Below are 27,263 nucleotides of genomic sequence, written 5' to 3'. Positions count from 1 at the left end.
GATCTCTGTTACGACCTGACTCATAAGCCACTGGAACAACAGATACACCACCACAGATGTAGAATTGTCTTTGCCTTCAAGAGGGCTTCCTCGGCCCCTGTTTTGGATGCCAACCACTTGCATTCTGTCATTTAGTTATAGCAGAGATAATGCCTTTGACATGTGGGCCATAGTTGAAGCCTCCTCTGGCCAAGCAGTATTTTGTTTTGTTTTTTGTTCAGTGTGCAACTTTACCCTCCTCCAAGGAGGTCAGCTTGCTAGTCTGCACCTATCAATGTAATGCATGGAGACCATGAAGACATAAAAACAGGTTCCTTGCCTCTGTTGTTCTTTGAGAGGTCATCTGTGCCACTCACACAACCTGTGTGCCTTCCCAGTAGCAGGCACCCTTTTAACTTGCTACAGCTTACTTCTGTGTTTTGGAAGGTACTGAGTGGGAAGGCTGTGTGACCATACAGAGAGGAGGTTTCTGTGCCTCAGACCTTAGCTTTAGAAGCTTCCAAATGCTAGTTCTGCTAAGGCGCGGAATCCATCATTGTGAATGCACAGCTGATCACTTGAAGAACAATAGTTTTAGGTAAATAACCTGTTTTTCTTTTTTGGCTCTTGATGTTAAAGTCCTGGTTTTGCTATACTTAAAGTGCTGTTCTATTTTTTCCCCCCAAGGGCTCCAAATGTTACTAGAAGAAGCCTGATTGCACTATCAGTTGCTAATGTTTTATTCATGCTTCCATGGCAGTTTGCTCAGTTTGTTCTTCTGACACAAGTAAGATCATTTCCATGGATGTGACTTCAGTTATGGTTGTCAACTTATGTTTATTTATTTATATTCTACTTTTTAAATAACTTGTTCAAAGTGATGTACAGCTGAATACAAAATACATAAACACCAAAGATTTAACAATAACTAATTTATATGTTGTTAGAAAAGCATGAGGAGTTTATAAAATTCACTGAGCAGGATGCAGTTTTTATTCTGTTTCAAGCCAAGCTGATGGGAAGGAGCAGGCCCAGTTGAGATATGCCATTTATTTCCTAGTTCCCTCTGCAGTGATTAGTTCTTTGCGGTATGGTTTACAAGTTATGTTTTTGTACAAAGGAGCTCACAGAGCTATCTGTATAGCATATTAAGTTTATTTAGTGCATACACTAAATAATAATGATAAAATTGTTTAAATAAGCTTTATATTTAAGACAAAGGCCACAGTATTGAATACCCATAATTATATATATTTTTGCGTTCATGCATATGACATAACAGTGGGAGCTTGAACAGTGTACTATGCTGACAGCTCTTAATGATTTTTACACATTGAATAATTTTGACAAGTTAATATTTTCAGAAATAAATGTTAAGTTGTGTTTGTTTATAAACCCATCTCTTTTTGTATGTGGCTTGTAAACTTCCACCACTCCCGAAAGCTTCCCTGTGTTATGGCATCCTGAAAACAATGCCTACTTATTACATTCCTTAGACCAAACATTCAGAAGGAAAATACAAACATACTAAATTTCCAGGATTTTAAAATACTTTATAAAGCATTAAAAGTTGAAAATTTTGTCCAAAATCTAGTAACTTCCTATTTTCTAACTATGATGCATTTTCTATAACCTGAGTATCGCTATACAGAAACTGGCTACTAATGTAGCTGAAAATGAGATATTAGGCAAATGCTGAACTAGTATGGAGGACATAGATTCTGTAGTTTTAACTGAAAAGAATTGAAAAGTTTATATGATATACAGTTTGAGTAAAGGATTAAGAGAAAAGATGAAATGGAATAATAGATATTCAAGTGGGAATGCATGAGACTCGCCAGGGGATTCCCTCCCAGTCCACCGAATCTTGCTTCATTATCTCTAAAGCAATGTCACATCCCTAGACTCAGCTTCATGGGGCAGTTCCCCCCCATCCCACCTGACCCCAGCTTCACTGCGCTAGCAGTTCCACTCAGTCCACCCAACACAGCTTTGCAACTTGTTCAGACAACATTCTTGTATTTGTGGGGATTTATTAAATCCCCCTTTCCATTTTTTTTTTCAGTTTTCAGATTCTTCTGCAAATCTGAAGGGTCCCCCCAAGTTCGTTGAAAAAATCTTATCAGTGTGGCTCCGATCTAAGGATTTAAGTATTCACAGATCTGGTCACACTATTTGATTGGAATACATACTGTTGCAAGTGAAGAAACTGCAAAGCAAATGAGTATATGGTAGCAAAGGAATAAAAGTATATGGCTACACAAATTTATGGAATTGAATCTGCATTTCAGATTTGGTCTCCCTAACCCCTCTCCTTTCCATTCCAATTTCAGGATAAGTTGCTTAAATTGTTCTAGGTCTATAAAATCTAAATAGCTCTAATTTCCAGAGGTTTCAGTAGAGATTCAGGGTGATTGCATTAGGTTTTCAGCCCAGGTACTCTAGCTGTTTGACTAGACCCATCTAACCTTTTGTTCAGGGATAGGTGCCATTTCAGTTTAAACATCCAGTCTTTTTCTCAGGGACAAACCTTCATGTTCCCTTACCTCATCCCTAAAAGGTAAAAGTAGTCCCCTGTGCAAGCACCAGTCGTTTCTGACTCTGGGGTGACGTCACATCACAGCGTTTTCATGGCAGATATTTTATGGGATGGTTTGCCATTGGCTTCCCCAATCATCTACACTTTACCCCCAGCAAGCTGGGTACTCATTTACTGACCTCAAAAGGATGGAAGGCTGAGTCAACCTTGAGTTGACTACCTGAACCCAGCTTCTGCTGGGATCGAACTCAGGTCGTGAGCGGAACTTGGATTGCAATACTGCAGTTTACCACTCTGCACCACAGAGCTCTACCCCATCCCTGGTGGTACCTAAAATTACTGCACTCTGTCTCTTCTGATCATTTGACTAGGCTGCTTGAAGTTATGTTCTTATCTGTCAGGATTTCTTGCCTCTCAGAATTGCTTGTATAAGCTCAGTTCCTAGGCTCTCATGCCTTTTTCCATAGTGAAAACTCCTGTCGAGTCTAATACCTGTTCCATTTAGAATTCTTCATGGTGTAGCCTTTCTTTAGGGATACCCATCCCTGTCCTTAGAATTAGAACCAAGCATTGTATCTTCCACAAAGCAAAGATCTAATCCCAACTTTGCTTCAGCTCCTTGCTTTAGAAGATGCTTCAGAAAATTCCAGAAGTTACCATTGGGGTGTGTGTTCACTTTATCCAGAACACCCCACAAAATACCTTACTGGTATTTGAGGGGGGAGGGGTTAGACAAAAAGAAATTGGAGTTTATTTTCAGTTTCCAGTATAGCTGAGCTCAAGTAAAAGATCTTTCTGTGATGTTTTGCATAGTATAGTCCAGCTTCTTATCAGCACCTCTGGGGCACAGGTGGGCTTCACAAGTCCTCCTGTAATGTTAATAGCTCCCCAAAAGCTGTTCTTTGGAATTTATTGTTTTGCAAAGGCATCCTTTCACTCACTTAGAATTGTAGCATATAACACACACCTCACTTTTTTCTGCAGTCACTTACATGCATCCAGCCTCTCAGTCCAAAGATTTTGATTTCAAACCATCTTGGTTATAATGTTATTTAGAACTTTAATTCAAATTAGTTATTATTTTCCGTCCCAAAATTATATACCATAAAATTGGACAGTTTTTTTTTCAGGATCCAGCAGAAGTCACTGTTGGCATATTAAAGAAGGTCTGCAAGGCCTTGAATGTATACCCATATATGGCAACTCCAGATCCATCCAGGCAATATTTACATTAACAGCATTCTCTTTTGGAATCTTTACAGAACATAGGACTACAATGCCATCCTAAACGGCTCCTTGTCTCTCAGAGAACGTTCACAAACTCATATTTTTTGATTAACTAAAATCTATTTTCTAAACCTGAATGCTCCAGGTTTCTTATAGTGGAATGATTATGTTGCTAGGCCTTCATTTAAAAAGTACTTTAAGAGACTTACGGTTTCTTCTTCCTGGAGAAAGTTACACAGCTTTCCAAGAGGTTTTTTCCCCCTTCTTGCTCCTATGAGTGTGTAATAATTAAAGTAGTTCTTAAGGAATTAACTTTCAGTATTCAGATACGTATAAACGCTTCTTCAGCCAGCGATTCTCATTAAGATGCCCAGAGGGTGCCATAGGACTGCCAATGTGTTTCCTCATTTCTGATTGCTGTTCAAGTCTTGGGGATGAAATCAAAATAATTTTTAATTGAACAGGAATAAATAGTGTAACTTTCTACTAGCTGGCTGACTAGCATACCACTGAACTTATCCCATCAAAGCCACATTACATCTACTTGGCCATAGACACAGACTTATTAATATTTCTGGCCTTGTCTGTGGTTGCACAGAAAGAAACCCATCCCTGTTCTTAGAAATAGAAACTAAGCATTGTATCTTCCCCAAAGCAAAGAGCTGATCCCAACTTTGCATCAGCTCCTTGCTGTAGTAAGAGATGCTTCAGAAAAGTCCAGAAGTTACTACCGGGGTATGCATTTGGCATACCCAGAACACCCCCCCCCCCATACCTTATTGGTATTTTTTTTGGAAGGGGGGTGGCCAGAAAGAAATTAGAGTTTCTTTCCAGTTTCCAATATAGCTGATCTCAAATAAAAGCTTGATATTATTTGGCTTTTGTTGTCATGGTGGTGTGACTTGGCGAGTGAACTCAGAAGGCATTTAAAGAGACTGCAATCTCTTTAAATGCCTCCCTCCCTCTATTGCAAGTAGTGGAGGATGGGGGCATTTGAGCATTACTATATTTGGTTTATGAAGCTGGAAACTGTACTTACCCAGACCCTGGAGAAGTGTCTCAGCCCCATTCCCCTTTAAAGAAATGTATAGCCATCATTGGAAGTGCATAGAAGTATTATTCACAAAGGTTAATTGCTGTAGCTGAAACAGCTTCCCATATTTAGGCACAATTCTGAAATGTTGAATAGCCATTTTTGTGTTGAATGTTACAGCAGTATAATTTTTACTGTTTGTAAAATGAGTCACTATAATATATATATTAGCATATTATTCCATATTAGCAATGACACAGTTTTTTATAGCAGTTACCTCAAACTGCTTCTTATATGAGAAATAGATATTTCTTTGGTTAAGGTTTGAACTCCTGTCTCCTGTGCCCTTATCACAAGGTGTTTTTGAAACCCCTTCAGTTCTAAAGCCCTTTTGGGCTGACTGGATCCAATCATGAATTCTTTGGATCCTGGTTGATTTTCTTGATATTATTTCAGACAGTGTATTAATTCAATTACTTTGTTCCCTTCATTTGCAGATAGCATCAGTTTTTGGTATATATATATTGGGATTTATGGATTCATGCAAACTACAGATGATACTTTACGCACATATGGTAATACTTTTTCATAAATTAATCTTGTTAAATCTTTATAAGTAGCACTAATTTTGGTAAATGCTATATACCTTTGGTTATGTTAATAATAAATTCAGGATTGTGTCTTAAAGTAAAAAGGTAGTCCCCTGTGCAAGCACCAGTCGTTTTCGACTTTGGGGTGATGTTGCTTTCACAACATTTTCACGGCAGACTTTCTGTGGGGTGGTTTGCCATTGCCTTTTCCAGTCATCTACACTTTCCCCCCAGCAAGCTGGGTACTCATTTTACCAACCTCGGAAGGATGGAACGCTGAGTCAGCCTTGACTGAACCAGCTTCTGCTGGGATCGAACTCAGGTTGTGAGCAGAGGGCTCCGACTGCAGTACTGCAGCTTTACCACTCTGCGCCACAGGGCTCTTTAAAGAAAAAGTAGGCCTATAGTAAACAATTCATTACTTATATACTTGTTCTCATCAGTAAGTTGTGTGACATTTTGATGATTTGATGACAGTAAACTCATGCACAGGAGTAGGCTCTGCTCTCATGATCATAGAATCATAGAGTTGAAAGGGACCTCCAGAGTCATCTAGTCCAGCTGCCTGCACAATGCAGGAAACTCACAAATACCTCCCTTTAAATTCACATGATCTTCATTGCTGTCAGATGGCCATCTAGCCTCTGATCTATCACCCCGCCCATGAGTAATGGACGGACAACTCCCTATTACCTTAAGTAAGCTCTTAAGAGATTGTGTGTGTGTGGTGGGCAAAGATTCATGGGTTTGATAGTTGAGTCTACACCTCATCAATTGTCCATATAATATGAGCTCATTTTGCTTATACAGAAGAAGTTGGTTTTTGACATGTATGTCATAGAATTAAAGAATAAGTCTGCCACATGAAACTAGCTGCAAATAAGTTTCTTTTTTTATTGACTTTAACATGCTAGTATAATCTGTAAGATATAAATGCAATGCTGTGGAGAACAGCAGTCAGGAATAAACTCTGATGCACTACAATAGAAACATATTGCTCAATATTTTGCATATTTTATGGACTTGTTGGAATCTTATAGAAAACAAGATTCTATAGGATTGGAAGAATCCTATAGAAAACAAAAAATGAAGACTTCACAAATGAAATAAAACTATCTTAAGATAGCACCTTTATTTTGTGAGAATGTTCCATAAAAACCGAATGTTTCAGTGTGTCTCTATGACAATATCATCATTAGCTTTAACATGGCATTAAAAAGGATTCATTATTTAGATATCTTGCTTATATCATTTTAGGCATCACTTGGAGCCTGTTTTTTCCTGATGTTTGGAAATGCTATGTTGCTGACATCTTTTTATGCTTCATCTTTAATAGTTAGCTGGGTAAGTTCATAAAGAAGCATTCAAGGAGATTTTGTTTTACTGTATTGCATTACCACAATAATTTAGGAGACAATTAGAAAGAGCAGTTCAGAGAGTTTGCAAGGTATATAGCTCCTATGCTTGGAGGAGGAGGGAAAACTGGAAAGGCTGAGTCTCCGGTAAATATGTGAAGACTCATTATGAGCATGCCCTGTTCACTGCTAATTGGGACAAAATTCTGGGCATACCATGACTGATTTCACAATAGGCTTGTTCTGGGTGGAGAGCCCTTTTGCTCCTGGGGCTTCTCTCCATTTTTGCACAAGTTGCCCCAGAGCTGCGAGTTGGCACGCTGCTTTTCCTCAGCAAGCGAGATCCTCTGACAAGCGGTTTCTGCTTGCTGTGGAAAAGTGGCATGCCAAATTGCAGCTCGGAGGCAACTTGTGAGAAAACGGAGAGAAGCCCTGGGGGCAAAAGGGCTTTCGACTCGGAACAAGCTCTAGTTCAAAATCAGTCCTCATGTCTGTGCATCCAGAGCTTTCCTTGAAATTGCAGTGAGTGGAGAAGAACTTTTGCCCTTAGGAACATTACATGTATGTCAGAACTACTTCTGGATCAGTGCAGTTAGCTAGAATGAATTGGAACCAAACCTAAATATTCAGGCTTCATCTTTGTATTTTTTCAGTACCATCAGTCTTAAGAAAGAAAATATGTTTATTAATAATAAAAAAAACATTGGCAAGATTTTGTTGTGTAGTGTTTCATTCCTTATGTGGAACTTAAGAACAAATGTCTGTGGTATTGTTAAAGAAGGCAAACTAAGCAGTGCAGAGAAATGTCCAGCTTCTTCTTTAAGAGCTGGCTAAACTGGTTTTTAAGTATGCTTATGCTACCCCTTGGGGTGTGTGGGGGGGGCTGTGGGCTCCCTCTGGGTATCCTACCCCCCCAGGGAAAGTGTATGCGGAATACATAGCCTCTCCTCTCCCGGTGTAGTGAACGCCGCGTGGTCACTGTCTGGCTGTGCCTGGCAGATGGTCACTGCAATGGCCTCTCCTGCATTACTGCATCCGTAGCAACACCTTCTCGCTGGTCCCCCCCCCCCCCGTTTTTCACAGAGTTTGCTACGTCATGGTGCGACCGAATTGTCCGGCGGTATAACCGGATGGGCAGGCTGGGCCCACCAACCTCGCCAGCCTAAGAGAAGGAAAACTCTAACATCAAACCCGGGCAGATAGAGCTCGTTAATGTAACACCTACCACCTGGAGGACTCGCTGCCAGCGTCCCGGCTTACTGGGCCATGGCAGATGACCCCCAGGTGAAAGGGTGGAGCCAGTACCGCGCACACTGCGCTTCACCTAAAAAATTCCTCTGCGCAGGCCTGAAGGGCATACCCACGTACACAACCCACAACACATCAAGTCCTGCAGCGATGGGCTAGGGGCGAAACGGCAGGTGGAAGGTGCCACTGGAAGCCGCAGTCCCGATCCTGCATGTAGGCGGTTCAGGGTATTGGTCGCCTGATGCTAACCGGAGACGAAAGCATTTTTCGGCAGCACCCTGAACGACCAAGCAGCCTTATCTAGGGACAGCACTGCTTGCTCCACACGGAGAGGGGCCTAGAAAAGGTGGCCTAAACAAAGCTCGTCTCCTCCCCCCCAGTTGGCTAGCCGCGGTCAACGGGCATCCTTACTTGCGGTCAAAAAATAACAACAAAGAAAAGGCATGCACCTGCCTCACAAAGTGTGCAAAGACTAAAGCTTGCGTGTTGGAACATCAGAACCATGCTTGACACAGTAGACAGTGGTCGCCCTGAACGACGCTCTGTTCTAGTTGCCCACGAACTTCTCAGGTTGAATATCGACATAGCAGCTCTCAGTGAGGTCCGTTTCCCTGAGGAAGGTAGTCTTCAAGAACACGGTGCTGGCTATACCCTCTACTGGTCAGGTAAGTCAAAGGCTGAGAGCCGCCTTTCTGGCGTTGGCTTCATGGTCAGGAACTCCATTGCCTCCAAACTCGAAAACCTGCCAACAGGTCACTCAGATCGCATCATGTCCATGCGCCTTCCACTTCAAAACAAGCAGCATGCAACACTCTTCAGTGCATATGCCCCAACCCTTCAAGCAGATCCTGCAGAAAAGAACAAGTTCTATGCTGATCTACGCAACCTCGTACGGAAGACCCCTACAGAGGACAAGGTGATCATCCTTGGCGACTTCAATGCCAGAGTAGGTAAAGACTCGGAAGCCTGGAAAGGAGTACTTGGCAAACACGGCATTGGCAACTGCAATGACAACGGGCACCTCCTGCTAGAATTCTGCATGGAGCACCAGCTCACCATCACCAACACTATCTTCCAGCAGAAGAACAGTCTGAAGACAACCTGGATGCACCCACGGTCCAAGCACTGGCACCTTATCGACTACATTCTGGTGCGCCAGAGAGACCTTCGAGATGTCTTACACACCCGAGTAATGCCCAGTGCAGAATGTCATACGGATCATCGTCTTGTACGCTGCAATCTCCGTCTTCACTTTAAACCCACACTTAGGAGAGGAGGTATCCCTCGGAGGAAGTTTCAGGTTGGCAGTCTCCAGTCAGCTGAAGTTAAAGCTGCCTTCCAGGCAAAACTCCAGTCAAGAATTGAGGACCCCAGTTGCCCCACAGACCCTTCTCCAGAAGCACTCTGGGAACACCTAAAAACTACCGTCCTGCAGATCTCTGAAGAAGTCCTCGGGTTCTCCACAAGGAAGAACAAGGACTGGTTTGATGAGAACAATCAAGAGATCCAAGGTTTACTGGCGAAAAAGAGATCTGCCTACCAAGCACATCTTGCTCAGCCCTCCTGTCCTGGGAAAAAAGCAACCTTTCGCGCTGCATGTAGCAACCTCCAGCGCAAGCTTCGAGACATTCAGAACGATTGGTGGACCAAGCTTGCAGAGAGAACCCAGCTGTGTGCAGACACTGGTGATTTAAGAGGGTTCTACGAAGCCCTGAAGGCAGTATATGGTCCATCATATCAGGGTCAGAGTCCCTTGCGTAGTGTAGACGGCCAAGTGCTCCTCACAGACAAGGCATCCATACTGAACCGGTGGTCGGAGTATTTTCAGGTTCTCTTCAGTGCCAACCGCGTAGTTCAAGATTCAGCAATCCACCTCACCCCACTTCAACCAGTGAAAACAGAGTTGGATGAGATCCCCACCCTAGAAGAGACTGTTAAAGCCATCAAGCAACTGAAAAGTGGCAAGGCAGCAGGAGTTGATGGAATTCCACCAGAGATCTGGAAGCATGGGGGCACAGTACTACATAGCTCACTTCACAAAGTACTTGTCACCTGCTGGGAACAAGGCAAATTACCACAGAACTTTCGCGATGCAATCATCATCACCCTATACATCACCCTATACAAGAACAAAGGGGAAAAGTCAGACTGCTCCGATACCGTTAGCAGGAAAGGCTTGTGGCAAATCTTGGAACGTTTAGGATGTCCCCCAAGGTTCCTCAGCATGATCATCCAGCTACACGAAGACCAGCGAGGCCAAGTCAGACACTGCAATGACCTCTCGGAGCCCTTCCCAATAGGCACAGGTGTAAAGCAAGGCTGCGTTCTCGCGCCAACTCTCTTTACGATCTTCTTTAGCATGATGCTTCAAAGAGCCGCAGTAGATCTAGATGATGATGATGGTGTCTACATCCGCTATCGCATCGATGGCAGCCTGTTCAACCTGAGGCGACTAAAGGTCCACTCCAAGACAATGGAAAAACTCATCCGAGAGCTACTGTTTGCTGATGATGCTGCACTCGTCATCAGCTCTGCAGCATATGACGTCCTGCTTTGCAGAGGCTGCCAAGCTATTCGGCCTAGAAGTTAGTCTGAAGAAGACAGAAGTTCTCCACCAGCCTGCACCCCAGGAAGATTATCACCCTCCCTGCATCACTGTGGGTGAATCAGTTCTGAAGACAGTTCAGCAGTTCAGCTACCTGGGGTGCATCATCTCCTCAGATGCCAAGATCGACAAGGAGATTGACAACAGGCTGGCAAAGGCAAACCGTGCATTTGGCCGACTGCACAAAAGAGTGTGGAGCAACAAGCATCTGAAAAAAGGCACAAAGATCAATGTTTACAAAGCGGTTGTGATGACAACCCTCATCTACGGCTCTGAATCGTGGGTTTTATACCGCCATCACCTGCGACTCCTCGAGCGCTTTCATCAGCGCTGCCTTCGCACCATCCTCAACATCCACTGGAGTGACTTTGTGACCAACACTGAAGTCCTCAAGCGGGCGGAGGTTACCAGCATCGAGGCACTGCTGCTGAAGACGCAGCTGCGCTGGGCAGGGCATATTTCTAGGATGGAAAACCACCGCCTTCCCAAGATTGCCCTGTATGGCGAACTCTCCACCGGCCATCGAAATAGAGGGGCACCAAAGAAGAGGTACAAGGACTCCTTGAAGAAATCCCTTGGCACCTGTCGCATCAACCATCACCAGTGGTCTGACCTAGCCTCAGATCGCAAAGCATGGAGGCACACCATCCACCAGGCTGTCTCTTCCTTTGAGAACGCACGCATAGCTGGTCTTGAGGACAAAAGGAGATTGAGGAAGAATCACACTGCTACAGCACCAACCCTAAATCAGACTTTTCCCTGCAGCCACTGTGGCCAGACCTGCCTGTCCCGCATTGGTCTTGTCAGCCACCAGCGAGCCTGCAGCAGACGTGGACTATTGCACCCTTCTTAAATCTTCGTTCGCGAAGCCAAGCCGAGAGAGATGCTACCCCTTATTTCAGTTGCGTATCTTCCATTGTCATTGTTTTATACATGAGAAACTAAACCTGTATTGCCTTTGCCAGGTGCTGATGTGACATTCAGATAGGTTGCACCATCAGACATGAGATTTCATATGTAGCTGGCAGTGAGATGATTCCATTTCTGCATGTGGAAACCATGTCAGTGCTCTGTATACATACAGCATGCAATAAATTCATCAATTTCAGCTGACAGTGTTTCTTCAATAGTTTTTGGTGATCCCCCCCCCCCAAAAAAAAAAAAATGTTTCATCCTTCTGGATTACATTTCAGGGAAATACTATATATATATTGTAGAAGTCAAAGTACTAATAAACAATTTTGTTGTTTCAGGGTATTCTTGAACTGGGTCCTAAATACTTGAAAAAATATAGAAAAGACATTCCTTTGTGGGTAAGGATTAACATATCATGTTATACTAATATTGCTAGATATATTTGATCACTAAGATGAGAAATAGATCACAGTATTAAAGCATTAATGTTTTCAAGAAATATTAACTTCAAAAAGTAACCGCAGCTTTAAACATCCTGAGGCTTGTGCTTAATTTAATAAGTAGAATCCTTTCTCTTCTGTCATTGGTTTTTCAGTCTAAAAGTGTCCTTCATTTCACAGGTTGTTAAAGGATTCGCTTGGTTATTTGGGACAGTTGTCTTGAAGTGGTTTCTCTGTCTAATACTTAGAATATCTGATGATGTAAGTCAAAATGTCATGTTTCATATGGTGACCCTCATATTCTTAATGGCCTAGTTCTAACTACTTACCATTATATTTTATGTAGCCTTGTTTAAGTGATTTCATACATTATTGCAAATTCAAATTGAATATTATTTGAAATGTTTACTGAGACTGAATACTAGAGACACTGAATACTATAAATTGGACTGCTAGGTTTTTTTAAAAGATTCCTGCTATTATCATTGCTGTGGATTTAAATTGTCACGTAGTAAAAACAGACAGATTATTTTTCTGTTTTGCAATTTTTGAGTAAAAATGTATTAAAAACTAAATAAATGACCATGTACTCTAGCAACTGTTATAGGCAAAAAGTGTCATTTGAATTTGAATTGACATGATTATTTTTATAGTTTAGGTTCATTTATAAACATATTCAGGAAGGTAGCTGTGTTAGTCTGAAGCAGCAGAACAAAGTTTGAGTAGTGGTACCCTTAAGACCAACAAAAGTTTTATTTAATAAAATAAATACATAATAAAACTTCATTCAATAAAATAGAACTTTGTTGATCTTAAAGGTGCCATGGACTCAAACTTGGTTATAAAAATTATATGTTCACGGAAGTCTTTAAAATCAACCATTAGGATAGTTTTCATATTATGGACAGATAGCAGACAGGATACATACTTTTTCACCTGGTTTTTTTTTGCATTACATGGACTTTGAAATGGTTACAGCTTTTCATGATCTTTATACCAGAGCAATGTTCCCTCTAAGCTGCAGAGTCTTGTGAGCAAAAATTCTACTTTGTGAGCTACTGGTATTAAAGTTGTAAGCTACTGCATAAATTATTGTGTTCTAGTGCCATTTTTCCTGAGCTAAGACAAAAATGTGTGAGCTGGAGTTAAAAATCTGTGAGCTAGCTCACACTAACTCAGCTTAGAGGGAACACTGTACCAGACTGCAACCATTGTATGTGTGAGGGAAAAGGGGGGCTAGCCCAAACATGAGAATTAAAGCATAAGATTTGTGTAAATTTCAAGATTTGTTTATTTTGAAAATACATTGCTTCTGGAAAATACAGACTTCTTCCTGGTGTCTGACTTTCAAACACTCAGTATTTTCTTTGGTTTATCTTTTTCTGGGCATGTTCTTCTGGTGCATTTAATCAAGTGGTTATAATAATAATTTAGTCTAAAAGAAAACATTTTAAAGGAATGTATTATTATAAGATGTGTGATCCTCTGATGAGGAAGCTTGCTGTATCTCTGGTGGGGATTTGGGGAGTGTTGTCCTGGCGATCTAGAATTAGATACCTTTTTTTAGATAACTTTGTTTTAAAATGCATTTATCTAAAATGTATGTTTCACTTTAATGTATATTTGTTGGCTAGCAGTCCAAGCAACATAATAATGCAACTGCACATCTAATAAACAAAAGAAAAGCCTTACATCTTGAGATTGTAATTGTTCTTTTTAAAACATAGTGCAGGTTGTATTCTATAACTGAAATGTTTATGCAAAACAACTGGAACTGAGGCATATTTATTGCTAAACAATGAGCCACAATTTCATGCCTAGAATTATTTTATTATTGGAATGTATTAAAATATGCAGACTTAATGATTTGTCTTTTTTGTAGATCATTTATCTCTCTGAGCATGAAGTTTGAGTACATAGTTGTTAGAACAGGTTGAGATCTCAGTTAGCTCCCTGAACTTTAAGAATGGCTAATTTTAGCCTTCTCCAGGAAGCGTTCTGAAATTCAGCAAAGCACTACACTAGCCATAGTCTGGTATCTTCCATATTGTGTACAAACTGTGTTACTTTTAAAAGCTCAAATTAATGGTCCTTTTCCTTGTATATTTCCATGACTTTTTTGTGACAACTAATTTCTGTTTAGGTAATCTAAAATGTATCTGAATATATTTAAATTCCTGAGATGATTTATTTAATATTTTCTCTGTCATTTTTATTAGGCTCATATAAGCAACCTGTTGAAAGCAAAACTTACTAGTTATAAGGATTTTGATACATCAATGTACACTTGTGCTCAAGAATTTGATTTCATGGAAAAAGAGGTAATACAGAGAAAAAATCCTGTTCAGTTTTTTAAATTGCTTATAAGTTTTAATTGTCAGAACAAACTTCATGAAATGTTAGATACCTGTAAGTGTGACTGGAATATAAAATATTTCAGTATCTATTTTATAGGTACAGTATAAGCACTGATAGTGATAAACTGTGGATTTGGTTTCTTCCTATTGACCAATATATCCTGTTTAATATGTAAAACATAATATACACTGAAATGTTTATTAAAACTTTAGTGGAGGACTTGAATACTAAAAGCCAGGCTTGACATTGTACTATAAATCACAGGTGGCTCTGTAATGTCAGTCACTCTCTTGGATGCAGCTCTGCATTTAAACTGGGTGGCAGGAGAGGGCAGCCTAGTCAGGATTGGCTGTGCTCATGGAGAGCTGATCACTCCCCGTTGGTGCAGCTCTGTGCTGCCTTCTTCCACAGCTTGGTTTAAACTGGGCTGCAGGAGGAGACTGGTAGTTTGTCAGTTCAGGGCTATTGGATCTGAAAAATTTTAGGACTTCCAAAAAAATCCTAAATCTGAATTACCATACTGCTATTTGGATCCAGGGTGTTTTTTTTAAATTTAAAAAAAAATGGGTCCAATAGACCTGAACTGAAAAATACCAGTGAAAAAAATATTGCACAGCCCTAGGGAAAAAATGCAGGAGAGAGTAGAAGGGATTAGGGAAAATACAGTAAGAAAGTACCTTGTCTAAGATTAACATGTCTAGCATCTCAGAAGAAAATAGTGTATAATTATATGGGAAAGTTACTGTTCATAATAATAACCAATTAAAACTTTTCATTTCAGACTCCTGTAAAGTACATGAAGACATTGCTGCTTCCAGTAGTTCTTGTCATTTTTTTAGTAATTTTACTGAAGGTAGGTATAATGATCTTGCTCTCTTCCCTCCCTCTCACACAGGATTTTCTCTTTGTTTCTTCTTTCTTGCTGAGTAGCCCTTATATCTAATTTCTTTTTATTTGTTGGTCTGTGGCTGTCGCACCCTGTCACATTATATATTTGATGTTGGCCCAGCCTAGGGACTTGAGGGAAGAGACAAAATCACCTGCTTATATTCAACTTCAGTAATGGCACACAAGAGGCTTTTGAATGCTCAAAATAAACAAAATGTTTTATTTAACTTGAAGTGGAAAATGTCAGGTGGAATCAGGGGTAGGATGTATGAAGTGAACCAATAAAAACTGAAGTAACTTTGTAAGCACACTTAATCCAGATAAATAAGTGTAAGAACACTTAATCCAGAGACAGAGATTGTAGCACCATTGTATTGTTTTAGCTTAATTTTAATATTAATTTATATATTGTATTTATGCTGTTATTGATTGATTTTATTATCTGTTTATTGTTACACCATGATACTATATCATGTTTTGTAAGCTGCCCTGAGCCTGCCTTGGCGGGGAGGGCAGGGTATAAATAAAAACTTATTATTATTATTATTAAATATGATGCCAACAAGTAAGTGTTTTTGCTTTTCAACAAGGTCTTTGAAACTTTGAGGAGAGTGGCGTTCTTTTCAGTTTCTGCATAGCTTTCTGAGTTTCACTGACAATTCCAGTTTAGAAGTCAGGAATGTACAACAAAGTTCCCAAAATCCTTTTCTCTACAAGAATCATTCCTTGTTGGGGAGCTATCTCCCTTTTCACTGGTCAGGGATTACTTCTCAGCTAAGGGCAATTTCCTTTTTCGGCTTGAATGGGGATCCTCATTGATCTACCCACCCCTTCTGCGATTTCCCAGTCCACAGTTAGGTCTAAACTTCATCAACTATCAGTTTCCAACTGAATTTCTTAACTGACACTACAGAATTTGGTTTGAACTGCCTATCACTCAAAGCTTCTTGGAGTCTGAGGCATTAGACCGTCGTCAGACAGGTTAGTTTTCCCCTACTGATGATGTGTTGTTGCCATAGTAATCATGCTCAGTATGAGAGGAACCACAGGTTCAGACATCTGGTGTATGTGCTTGACTTAGGATTCAATGAGGCGAAGCTACCCTCTGTGGGATTATGACTGAACGCCTCTAAGTCAGAATTCCCCCTAAGCGAAACGATACCACAGCGCCGAGGAGCCTCGGTCGGCCTCGGATAGCCAGGCCTGCCCCTCCCTGGGGGTCTTGGAGCCCGATGTGGAGAGCCCTCCGCTTGGGAACTGGAACATGGCCAGAAGGGGGTCGTCTTTCGTCCATAGTGCACTGCACGTTCATGGGGAACCTGGTGCTAAATCACTCATAGACAACTTGATTCTAGGTTGGGGTTTTGTGCGTAGCAGAGCAGCTCCCTCGCTGCAATCTATTGAAAATCAGCCCTTGACACAAGCTTTTCAAGGGAAAGACTGGCGCTCAGAGGTAGAGCATCTGCTTGGTAAGCAGAAGGTCCCAGGTTCAATCCCCGGCATCTCCAACTAAAAAGGGTCCAGGCAAATAGGTGTGAAAAACCTCAGCTTGAGACCCTGGAGAGCCGCTGCCAGTCTCAGTAAACAATACTGACTTTGATGGGCTGAGGGTTTGACTCAGTATAAGGCAGCTTCATATGTTTAACCCATGGCAATCCATCACAGTAGGTCACTTCATTTGCCATATATGGTGCACTAAAAGGGCAATTAATATAATTATATTAGAGATTAAGATCAAGAGTTACATAAAGGGGAGTTGTAGTGCACATAAGTCTGAAGAGGAACCACTTTTAAAAATAACAACATGGCTAAGTATTTAAGTGAAGACATGATCTGAGAATTGTATTTATCAATAGACTCTTGAGCCATTATAGTTTGGTACACGGTACAGAGGCAGACTCAGTTGTATAGAATTTATTAGAAACTAGGGACCTGAAACTAGAAACTAGGAACTCAGTTCAGAGAACATCAGACTAATCTGGTCTTGTTGAAATGTCTGTTGACAAAATGGTGTTGCCTATTTATTTGTATTGGCCTTTTTTCTGTAAACCTAAAATCTGTCTTTAAAATTTTTTTCATTATTCACAGATGTATCAGTATGTGTTAGCCAACCTGTGTAATGAGGAATACATGGAAAGGTAAATATATTTCATATTAAGGGCTATGTTGCAAGCATTTCTTGCAGGGAAACTTGTGTACGGCAAAGGAATCAGTTCTGAAAAATGTAAGCAGTCTTGCTAAATAAGGAGCATAAGTACTTGGCTTTCAAATGGCAGCAAATTGGTATAGACTGGTTGAGCACTTTCAAAACATAATTTCAAGTAACCTTAAGCAACAGCTAGATGTTATATTTATACAGCATGAAGAGTGTGCTAGTTTGTCAACCTCTGCAGTCTCTTCATGGGATGTTTGCTTCTTACTTTGAAAGCAGGGAGATATTTTTTTAAATATAGAAGGCTGTATTGCCTTTTAAATAAATGTGAATTTTTATTAGGTGCTGCTTAAAAATGAGTTGAATTATGAATGAAATGCAATTTAGTACTAAGCTTTATGCTAAATTATGAGAAATTTATTGAAATAGGTGCTGAACAAGCTCAGTGTTGCCCATCTTAGGGGAATCAGTGATGCTACTCTCTTAGCCCAAGCTACTCATTGGTATTTCTCTATTGGACTCTAATTGCTTACACTAGTACTTGCTAGTTCATTTGAAATCATGCTTCTTTAGTTGCTTTTCTGAGGCAGCTTTTGCATGTTCTAGATCAGGTGTCCCCCATGTGATGCCCGTGGGTGCCGTGGTGCCTACTAACACCTTTTACTGGTGCCCACCAAGTATTTTTAGGAAGTGAGTGGGGTCAGGTAGGACTTTTGCCCAACAAGGCTTCTGAGTGAGTACTGGAGATTTGACTGACTGTACATTTTTTTAAAATGTTGCTTTGGCAGCAGCTGCCAACACAGCACAGGAACCTATACTGTATTACTGAAGTTACACTGTGGCAACCTTATTGTGGCTGGCTCTACCTTCTGTGGCAGCCATTTTTTTGCTGCACCCACCAAACTGTGTTAGAATTCCAAATGTGCTTGCAGGATCAAAAAGGTTGGGAACCCCTGTAACAACATGTATATCTGCACTCATATGCATGCATATTAGTGAAAGTAAAATTACAAAATAAATATGGTTATAGCAGTCCATAGCAGAACGGCAATATTTATCTTTGACTGCTCGTATATATCAGAAGGACAGAGTCATTCTGAAGCACCATCTCAGGAGATATAATTCAGTTTCTAGTCTGATTACAATTATGTCTTCAAAGCAGTATTCCCAGGGAACTGGCTCCTCCCCCCTTACTTCGACAGGCAGCAGTGACTAAATAAAAATACTCCTAAACCCCTCCCTCCTTTATGATCTTAGGCAAGTGAAGAGGACAGACCTCAATTTAGAAGAGCCAATGCAGAGGTTAACCTTCTGATTTGAATTCTCCCCTCCCTCCACCCCTGCTTAGGTTTCTTCTTTGAGACGCTTTCACCCTGGACCTTGCATGCTAGACCCAGAATTTTAGCATACAATTTCAAGTTAATTGCATCTTGAACCAGAGCTTTGTGTACTGAGACCATCCTTGAAACTGAGGATCCAGTTGAACATATACTTGAGTAACCTGCCTATATGAGAGGGGAGGAAAAGAGAGTGTACTTTATAACAGACACTAGTATTGATACTTAATCCACTTCCTGAGCCTGACTGTAACAAGCAAAGGAGCTTCTAACTAACGTTCCCTCTAAACTGCAGAGTCTTGTGAGCAAAAAATCTACTTTGTGAACTACTGGTATTAGTGAGCTTCTGCATGAATTATTGTGCTCTGGGTCATCCTTCCTGAGCTAAAACAAAAATCTGTGAGCTGGAGGCTAAAAATCTGTGAACTGGCTCACACTAACTCATTTTAGAGGGAACATTGTTTCTAACCTATCTGCTGAAGCAGCCTGGGAGAAGGACTGCTGCCACACTTTTAACAGCAGAACAAATGACAGAAATGTTAGATGCAGTGTTAACATCTGGAGCAGATGCTTATACCTTCCACTCAGTTTTCGAGAGAGGCAAAGGCCCCAGTGAAAAAATATTTTCATAGAATCACCAAGTACCTTCTTTTAGTGGATGTTGTCTTCATAGAGGACAGAATCTTATCAGATGAACAGAGTAGGATTATTCCCACCTAGAAAAGGGTAGGCTGTTTTTTTAAAAAAATTCCAGAGGTAAACATGCTGTGCAACATGTATTTCTGCACACATATACCTGTATATTAGTGAAAGTAAATTTACAAAATAAATATGGTTACAGCAATTTCATTGTAATGTTATAAACATCAAAGAGAACCAGTAAATTCAAAATACTACAATATTGTTATTAAGCAGAAGACTTGGGGTTGGTTCCTGTGATCACTTAGTGGAATGCACTGACAGTTGCAGATCTTTCCCATGATACCCCCCTTTCAGCAGTTCTTGCCAACTATGGGGTAGTTTATTCCTGGGCTCACAAGACCCATGTAGGCCAATATCCAGGTAGGCCAGGATGCTGCAGCAAGAAGGAGAAGGGGACTGAAAATGCTTTGTCTTTTCTGTCCATGTAGCTCTTCTGAGGGAACAGCAGGGAAAGGGTGATTTTGCACTCTCTCCCTGTTGCAGCCTCATAACTAGCTTGGCTATTAGACCTCCAGGAATAGCTCTCAGAATTGGAGACAACCGCTGAGGGAAGAAAACGCAGGAACGATCTCTGACCTTTGCATCAACTGATAGTGGGGTCTGATCCAAACTTGTAAAAATTTACTGTGTCTATTGCTGAATATAGATTATTGTGTACAATAAACAACAAGTAGCATTTTCTGTCTTTGTCCAGACAGGAGGATCATTTTATTCGTGGAGAGGTAAGGATCTCTTCCTCCATGACTTTGCCCATGCAGGATTTTCCCCCAAGTAAATGAAAAATAAGTATGTTGTGAGGAACAGAAACGTGGAATGATATTAAAATAGGTTGTGCTGTAACTGATAGCTAAGAGAATGAATTGTTAATTTCCCATTTAAAATGTATATGTGTGTTAAGTGCCATCAAGTTGCTTCCAACTTAATGTCTTCACAAATATCCTACTGTTAACAGCCATTCTCAGATATTACAAACTGAGGGCCATGGCTTCCTTAATTGAGTCAATCCATCTCGTGTTGGGTCTTCCTATGTTCTTGCTGCCTTCAACTTTTCCTACCATTATTGTCTTTTCCAGTGCCTCTTGTCTTCTCATGATATGACCAAAGTACAATAGTCTCTATTTTAAAAAATTCACTAGGAGGCTAGACAAATCAGAATGTTCTCAATTTGCTCCCACCCCCCAAAGTAAAAATAAAATGTTAATTAAAATACTGGCTTCCCTCACAGGGAATCCTACAGTTGGAAGGGGCCATACAGTCCATCTAGACTGACTCCCTGCTCAATGCAGGATCAGCCTACAGCTTCCCTGACAAGTGTTTATCCAGTTGCTGCTTAAAGACTGCCGGTTAATAAGACTGTTAATAAGGATTATAACATCACAGTATGCATAAAACACTTTGAATACTGAAAGTGCTATATGAATGAGAAGTAGAAGTAGTGGTTACCAATGTTCCCTCTAAGCTGCAGAGTCTTATGAGCAAAAAATCCTACTTCGTGAGCTACTGGCATTAACTTGTGAGCTACTGGAATTAAAGTTGTGAGCTACTGCATAAATTATTGGGGCCATTTTTTCCTGAGCTAAGACAAAAATGTGTGAGCTGGAGGCTAAAAATATGTGAGCTAGCTCATGCTAACTCACTTTAGAGGGAACACTGGTGGTTACTAATATGGAAAGCATGATTGTGGTGAAGTGAAACACAACTTTGAAACAAGCAGTGATGCTGATTAAAGTTAAAATATAGTGGAGCCCATGTTCCTAGCAAGATCTGCTAACTTCATGCTTATATAAGTTCTGCTGCCTCTCTAAATGGTTTAGTCTTATTTATTCTTGGCCTATTTTTTCACGTTTCTGCTATGAGGAGAGATATAAATACTAAGTAATCTGTCACTAAAATACGTTTTACTCAAATCTTTACCTCACTTTATGGTTTTGTAATAAACTGTTTTTCTTACATAAGCTGTGGACCTAATTTGAATATGATAAATGTGCACATTTTCTTACTTTTTTTGTTCATTTTGCAGATAGTGTACCACGCACTGCAGCTTGTTATATTTGCAGTTCTTGCCATTTTAATTATGAGACTAAAGCTATTTCTTACACCTCATATGTGTATCATGGCATCCTTGGTCTGCTCAAAACAAGTAAGAAGCTATATTTTGTTAGACTTTTACTTATGTAATAATAATTAGCATAACAAATTTTATACAGGGTGTCTAATGAAGCATCTCAGTATTCCAAATGGATCTTGATGAATAAACACAATTCCTGGTCAAAATCAGGTTTCTCTAGGTGGATCTACCAAAAGCCTGCTTCTGTAACGGCCATTCTTTATCTATATGTGTATAATGTTCTGCTGCCATTGTGGTTTTGTTTAGGATTTTAAAGAGAAATAGGGATTTTTTTAATAACTTGAGAGAATATTGTGAGAGTCACCAAAAGTATCTTTAGACAAAAACTCTAGGATTTTAGAGAAATACAGGAGGGGAAATGGTGAGAGCCACAAAAAACACCTTTCCACAAAAACCTTATATGTGCCGTCTTATGCACTGACAAAATTAAGATAGTTTTTCTGATAAATCATGATGGAATATGAAAGGACAGTGCCTTGTGCATTGGTTTGAGTATTTCAAAGTTTTACTGTACACTCAACTTATCTAATTCTCAATATAGCCCCATCTGCAGCTGTTTAAATTTGGGTCAGGGCCATGTGGAGAGAAATGAGATCTTTCTGGAAATTTGGGGGAACCCATAGGTTTGCTCCCCAAAAATCCATTTAAAAAAAAAAAAAGTTCAATGTATTGGAAGGTATGGGGAGGGGGAGTCAGCCAGGAGTGAAAGAAGTTGGTGTCAAGGGGCATCTTCCTCCTTAGGCTCAAAACCTGGCTCCAGGCCTGTCTCAGACAAGACAAAAGCGATGGCAGTAGAGTGTAGCAAGAAGAGCTGCCACCATTGCCGCTTCCTCTGACATCCCTGCCCATTGCACCCCAGCAGCCAGCTTGAGCCAGCACTGATGGAGGGGAACTGTAGGCACCAGGCTGTGGCATGGGAACTGGAAAGGGGGTTGAAGAGAGACTGAACAGAGTAAATGTTGCCTGCAGGAGAGAAGGAAGTCTTCTGGGGAAATAAAACAATGAGTGTTCAGCTGGCTGTGTTTGGGCTGGCTTCCTTCCAGCTGACACACTGCTGACAGTTGACATTCAACATGTGCTTTCCCTGGTAGGTTGCTTCTTTTTCCTTGCAGAGGTAGGTAGTATAGAGAGTTGTTAGGGGGAAGATGAAGAGGAAAAGACTGCTGCAAAAAGGACACAAAAAGTATTCTAGTCCAAGGGCCAGATTTTTAGATGAAATCCTGTCAGGCCTAAGTGCTTATTCAGACGAGGAAACAATAGTATTTCTTTTATCTGACAGTGAGGCTTACATCTCCCAAAAAGTTTCAGTCTTTGCCCTCGCAGCAAAGAAAATATGTGCTAAGGTGGCAATGCAAAGGGATGATTTGTTGATCTAATGTAATGTAATGTAAAATTTTATTTGTATCCCGCCCTCCCCCGCCGAAGCAGGCTCAGGGCGGCTAACAACATTTAAGGTGAACAACACAATAATAAAACAATAAATTCATATTAAATTCACATTAAAACCAATCAATGATTAAAACATTCCTAGATCTGATACTGGCGGTAAACATTATCTATGTATATATCTCTATTGTCATTGCTTTTGTATTGCATTTGTTGTTATACCCTTTTGTTTTACATGATACCTTGTATGTTCATTTACTGCTAGTTTACTTTCCTTTTCCTTGAGATTCTTGCAGACTTGTAACAGTCAATGGCTAATAACAATAAACAAATTGAACAAAATGGACTCAAATAGGGAAGAATTTACCTGTGAGTTTCCTCACAACTCCCTGCTTTTAACATATAATCCAGCGTTATATAGTGAAATTATATAAGTGAAACTTATTTTAGGTTATATTAACAGGAATTTTATTTCTTTTATATAAGGGAATAAATTAAGTACAATATGTTGTAGTAGGCTCAGCTTGCATGAACATTATTACTTACAATGAACTGACCCTAAAATACAGTATAAACTTTGTTAACAGGCACCTTATTAACCAGAGAACTCAGTTAACAGGCATGCTCAGTATCAAGAGGACACTTTTGAGCCCCTGTCTGAGCATAAGCTGCTGCCAGGATAAAGGAGGCCATTCACCCAGCTAAGGCAGTCACATGACACTTATCTCTCAGCCTGGCAATGGTGAGGGAGCATCTTTGACACTGCTGGCCTCTTGCTGTAGGTTAAAAACCTCAATGGACAACTCTCATTTCCCATGGGTATTGTTTAACAAAATACTTATTGCATTTTTCATGCAGTCAGAATATTTAATGTCTTTGAAAAATTACATATGTTAATTTATTTTTATTAGCTCTTTGGATGGGTCTTCTGCAAAATCCAACCTGGAACTCTTGTTGTTGCCATTTTAGCAATGATGGCATTTGAAGGGATAGCAAATGTTCAAAAAGAATGGAGTATTGTAGGAGAATTTAGCAACTTTCCACAAGAAGAACTGTTGATATGGATAAAAGCAAATACCAAAGAAGGTATTAAAATCTCTTTTTCATAATAACTGCAACATCCTGTAAAAAACAAGCAGAAATCTAGTTTTCTATTCAGTTTACAAAGCAGAGGATCAAGGTGTTGAACAAGTTTCTCAGATGCTGTATTTTGCTGTAATCTTTTCAGTACAGAAAGAGTGATTACATGTTCTAAAATAATAAGAATAGGTTTTATAGGCAAAATGGTAAGTCTGTTGCTTGTGGCCAACTGCACTCCTAGATTTGCCTGTGAGTGACATGGCTTTAATTTCAAGTATTCTTTTGGATTTTGGTTTTTAGAATGTGAATCCCATTGGAACTTAATTATACATTTTTATAATTCTTTTTCTCTATTACTTCTTTTTAGCTTTCATTTATATGTTTCAGATGCTGTTTTTGCGGGAGCAATGCCTACAATGGCAAGTGTAAAACTGTCTACACTTCGACCTATTGTGAATCATCCTCATTATGAAGATGCAGGATTACGGTGAGATATGTTTGTCTTTTTAAATTTGCTTCTTTTCTACTTATGCATTCTAGAAATTGTAATCATTTGATCAATAGGAGCTGTTAATGCGAACCTAGGGGTCATAAGCAGTAGAGATGGGTGATTTAGGATTTAAATATATTGATAAATAATCCATGTACTTTATTCCTGAACTATGTAAACAGATTTTTGCAGATAGTTTGAGGACCTGTTTTTTGAGGGTTTTTTTGGTGTGTCTCATTAAAAAACCTCCCCAAGTTTAAAAAAGATTGGATCAGGGGGTCATGGGCCCCCAAATAAGGTGTCCTCATCCTCCATTGATTTCAGTGGAGAGGGGGAAAGGCATTTAAACAGATTGCAGTCCTTTTAAATGTCTTCCCCAAGCCACACAACTCCATGGCAAGCAAACTTTGAAGGTGTTTTAAAGGACTTGCAGTCCTTTTAAACACCTTCCAGGTGAACTTGCTGAGGCATTTAAAAGGTCTGTGATCCCTTTAAATGCCATTTAAGTTCAGCTCTCTGGTGTCCTGAAAATCCTTCCCCCCCCCCCCCCCTGAAATTTCAAGCCTTGGCTTTCTCAGATAAATAAATAATATCTGAAACCTGTACCTGCCTGAATTAATTTCTGAAAAATACTGATAAGATGTTTTTCTTGGCTTGGATTAAGCTGAATTCACACCCCTCATCTTTACTAGTTTCATTTTCTTCTTTTTTGATTGCTAACTGCATTTGTGACTTCTTTTTTTTCAAAGAGCGAGAACAAAAATAGTTTATTCCATGTATAGTCGAAAAACAGGAAAAGAAGTTAAAAGAGAATTGCTAAGGTTGGGAATAAATTATTACATTTTAGAAGACTCCTGGTGCTTGAGAAAAACCAAGTAAGTAACAAAGTAAATATGGCTGATGAGATGCCAGAACATTGTACTATAGAGATTGACAGGAGGGTTGCTGTTGCTGCTGAAATATAGTTCAATGAGGCTGCATATTTCTAGTCAGATTCCTATATCTGTGCTGTGGAAGGATGTATCACTAGTGTCTTTATTTTCACAAGAATCAGTGTATATTTGGTGGTCCATTACTGATGATGATAGGCACAGCTTCACAAACACAATAAGAACCTCTCCATAACATTGCACTACTGAGTACTTTGTTCTCAAATCCTAATTGCATGCTGGTGATCAAGGTTTTAGGATCTTCAATAAGAAAGGCATGAAAAAAATTGAGAAACGACTACTGATGTTTTTAGAGAACCTGATTTTTTCCCTTGCCTATATCTTTCCTGCAGAAAACTCACAAACAGGTTAGCATAACCATAATATTAAAGCTAGAACTAGTAAACATAGTCATGAACAGTGTTCCCTCTAAGCTGAGTTAGTGTGAACTAGCTCACTGATTTTTAGCCTCCAGCTCACGGATTTTTGTATAGCTCAGGAAGGATGACCCCAGAGCACAATAATTTATGCAGTAGCTCACAACTTTAATGCCAGTAGCTTACAACTTTAATGCCAGTAGCTCACAAAGTAGAATTTTTGCTCTCAGGACTTTGCAGCTAGGAGGGAACATTGGTCATGAGACTTAATAAGGAGGGAAGTAGCATATTTTCTGCAAAGGAATGTCTTTGCCATTTACTTTAGCCAACGTTTACTGAATTCTTTGAGTATCTGTGAGCATGTAGGTACAGCAGCCTCGTGGCACAGCGTGGTAAAGCTGCAGTACTGCAGTCCTAAGCTCTGCTCTCAACCTGAGTTTGGTCCCGGCAGAAGCTGGGTTCAGTTGGCCAGCTCAAGGTTGACTCAGCCTTCCATCCTTCCGAGGTTGGCAAAATGAGTACCCAGCTTGCTGGGGGGGAAAGTGTAGATGACTGGGGAAAGTAATGGCAAACCACCCCATAAAAAGTCTGCCGTGAAAACGTCATGATGTGACGTCACCCCAGAGTTGAAAACGACTGGTGCTTGCACAGGGAACTACCTTTACTTTTAAGCATGTAGGTAGGGTATCCAGTGGATAGCATATAACTGAATATACATAATTCTCTTGAAAAAGGCACTAAGAGACTTCTTAGGGTACTTTTTTTTAAAGGAACTGAAGATAGGAATAAATGGGTAATTTTCACCAGGAAGGGAAATGAATGTGTCTTTAAAGGGATCTGTATTGGTTTTGATAGAATCAGGAATGAGTAGAGAGATGGGCAAGATTGAGAATGACACTGAAGTATTCAGTGGAGTGAAAAGTTCTCAAAGGGTTTGTTTTTTTGTTTTAAAAAAATTCTGCACTGCCTCTCAAGAGAACCTGCTTAAAATTATCTTCAGTCTGGGTGAATTGGCAATAAAATGTCAGGTAATATTCAATGCATATGCTTGGCAACAACATTTGAGGGAAAATATTTTATATGCTCATGAGGTCTTCTCTGCAGCCCTGAATATACAACATATGTGAGGACATGCCACAATACACAGAATCCCCCAAAGTACATGGGCCCAAACTCCTGTTAGCTACAGGATATTATGACCTCGCCACCTGCTTGCTGACAAGTATGCTGGCTCTACCATTTCAACAAAATTGAGGGGGGGGGTGTTCAATGAAGTACATGAAATGTACACCTGTAAGCTCTGCCTGCTTTTCTCATGTTTGGTGAATGTAAACAGGCACAGGATAGGGGCAGCAGGCTTACAAACTGAATCAGGAACAGCTCACATCAGTCTTCCTCTGTACATATTCCTTTGTTCAGGGCTACCCAGGAAAGTGATGTTGGGGTTATGGTCACTAAAAATGTTAACTTGATTTGCAGATGCATTGAAATAGGCAAATTCCACG

At 40.2% G+C, this 27,263-nt stretch overlaps 1 protein-coding gene across 1 annotated transcript in view; it reads left to right on the top strand.

Annotated features, from left to right (window-relative positions):
* Window positions 1-27,263, top strand: part of DPY19L1 (dpy-19 like C-mannosyltransferase 1) — a 64,746-nt gene that overhangs the window by 32,663 nt on the left and 4,820 nt on the right. The window contains exons 10-22 of the mRNA XM_060247642.1: window positions 667-766; window positions 5,276-5,353; window positions 6,626-6,712; window positions 11,830-11,889; window positions 12,112-12,192; window positions 14,151-14,252; window positions 15,071-15,142; window positions 17,266-17,315; window positions 20,063-20,090; window positions 21,389-21,508; window positions 23,794-23,968; window positions 24,350-24,449; window positions 25,202-25,327. Of these exons, the coding sequence (XP_060103625.1) occupies window positions 667-766; window positions 5,276-5,353; window positions 6,626-6,712; window positions 11,830-11,889; window positions 12,112-12,192; window positions 14,151-14,252; window positions 15,071-15,142; window positions 17,266-17,315; window positions 20,063-20,090; window positions 21,389-21,508; window positions 23,794-23,968; window positions 24,350-24,449; window positions 25,202-25,327 (1,179 nt within the window). The remainder of the gene's footprint in view (window positions 1-666; window positions 767-5,275; window positions 5,354-6,625; window positions 6,713-11,829; window positions 11,890-12,111; window positions 12,193-14,150; window positions 14,253-15,070; window positions 15,143-17,265; window positions 17,316-20,062; window positions 20,091-21,388; window positions 21,509-23,793; window positions 23,969-24,349; window positions 24,450-25,201; window positions 25,328-27,263) is intronic.

This window comes from Heteronotia binoei, chromosome 10, assembly GCF_032191835.1.
Source record: "Heteronotia binoei isolate CCM8104 ecotype False Entrance Well chromosome 10, APGP_CSIRO_Hbin_v1, whole genome shotgun sequence".
Classification (NCBI taxonomy): domain Eukaryota; kingdom Metazoa; phylum Chordata; class Lepidosauria; order Squamata; family Gekkonidae; genus Heteronotia; species Heteronotia binoei.
Note: the sequence above shows the minus strand (reverse complement) of the source record. Positions and strands in the feature narration are given on the sequence as shown.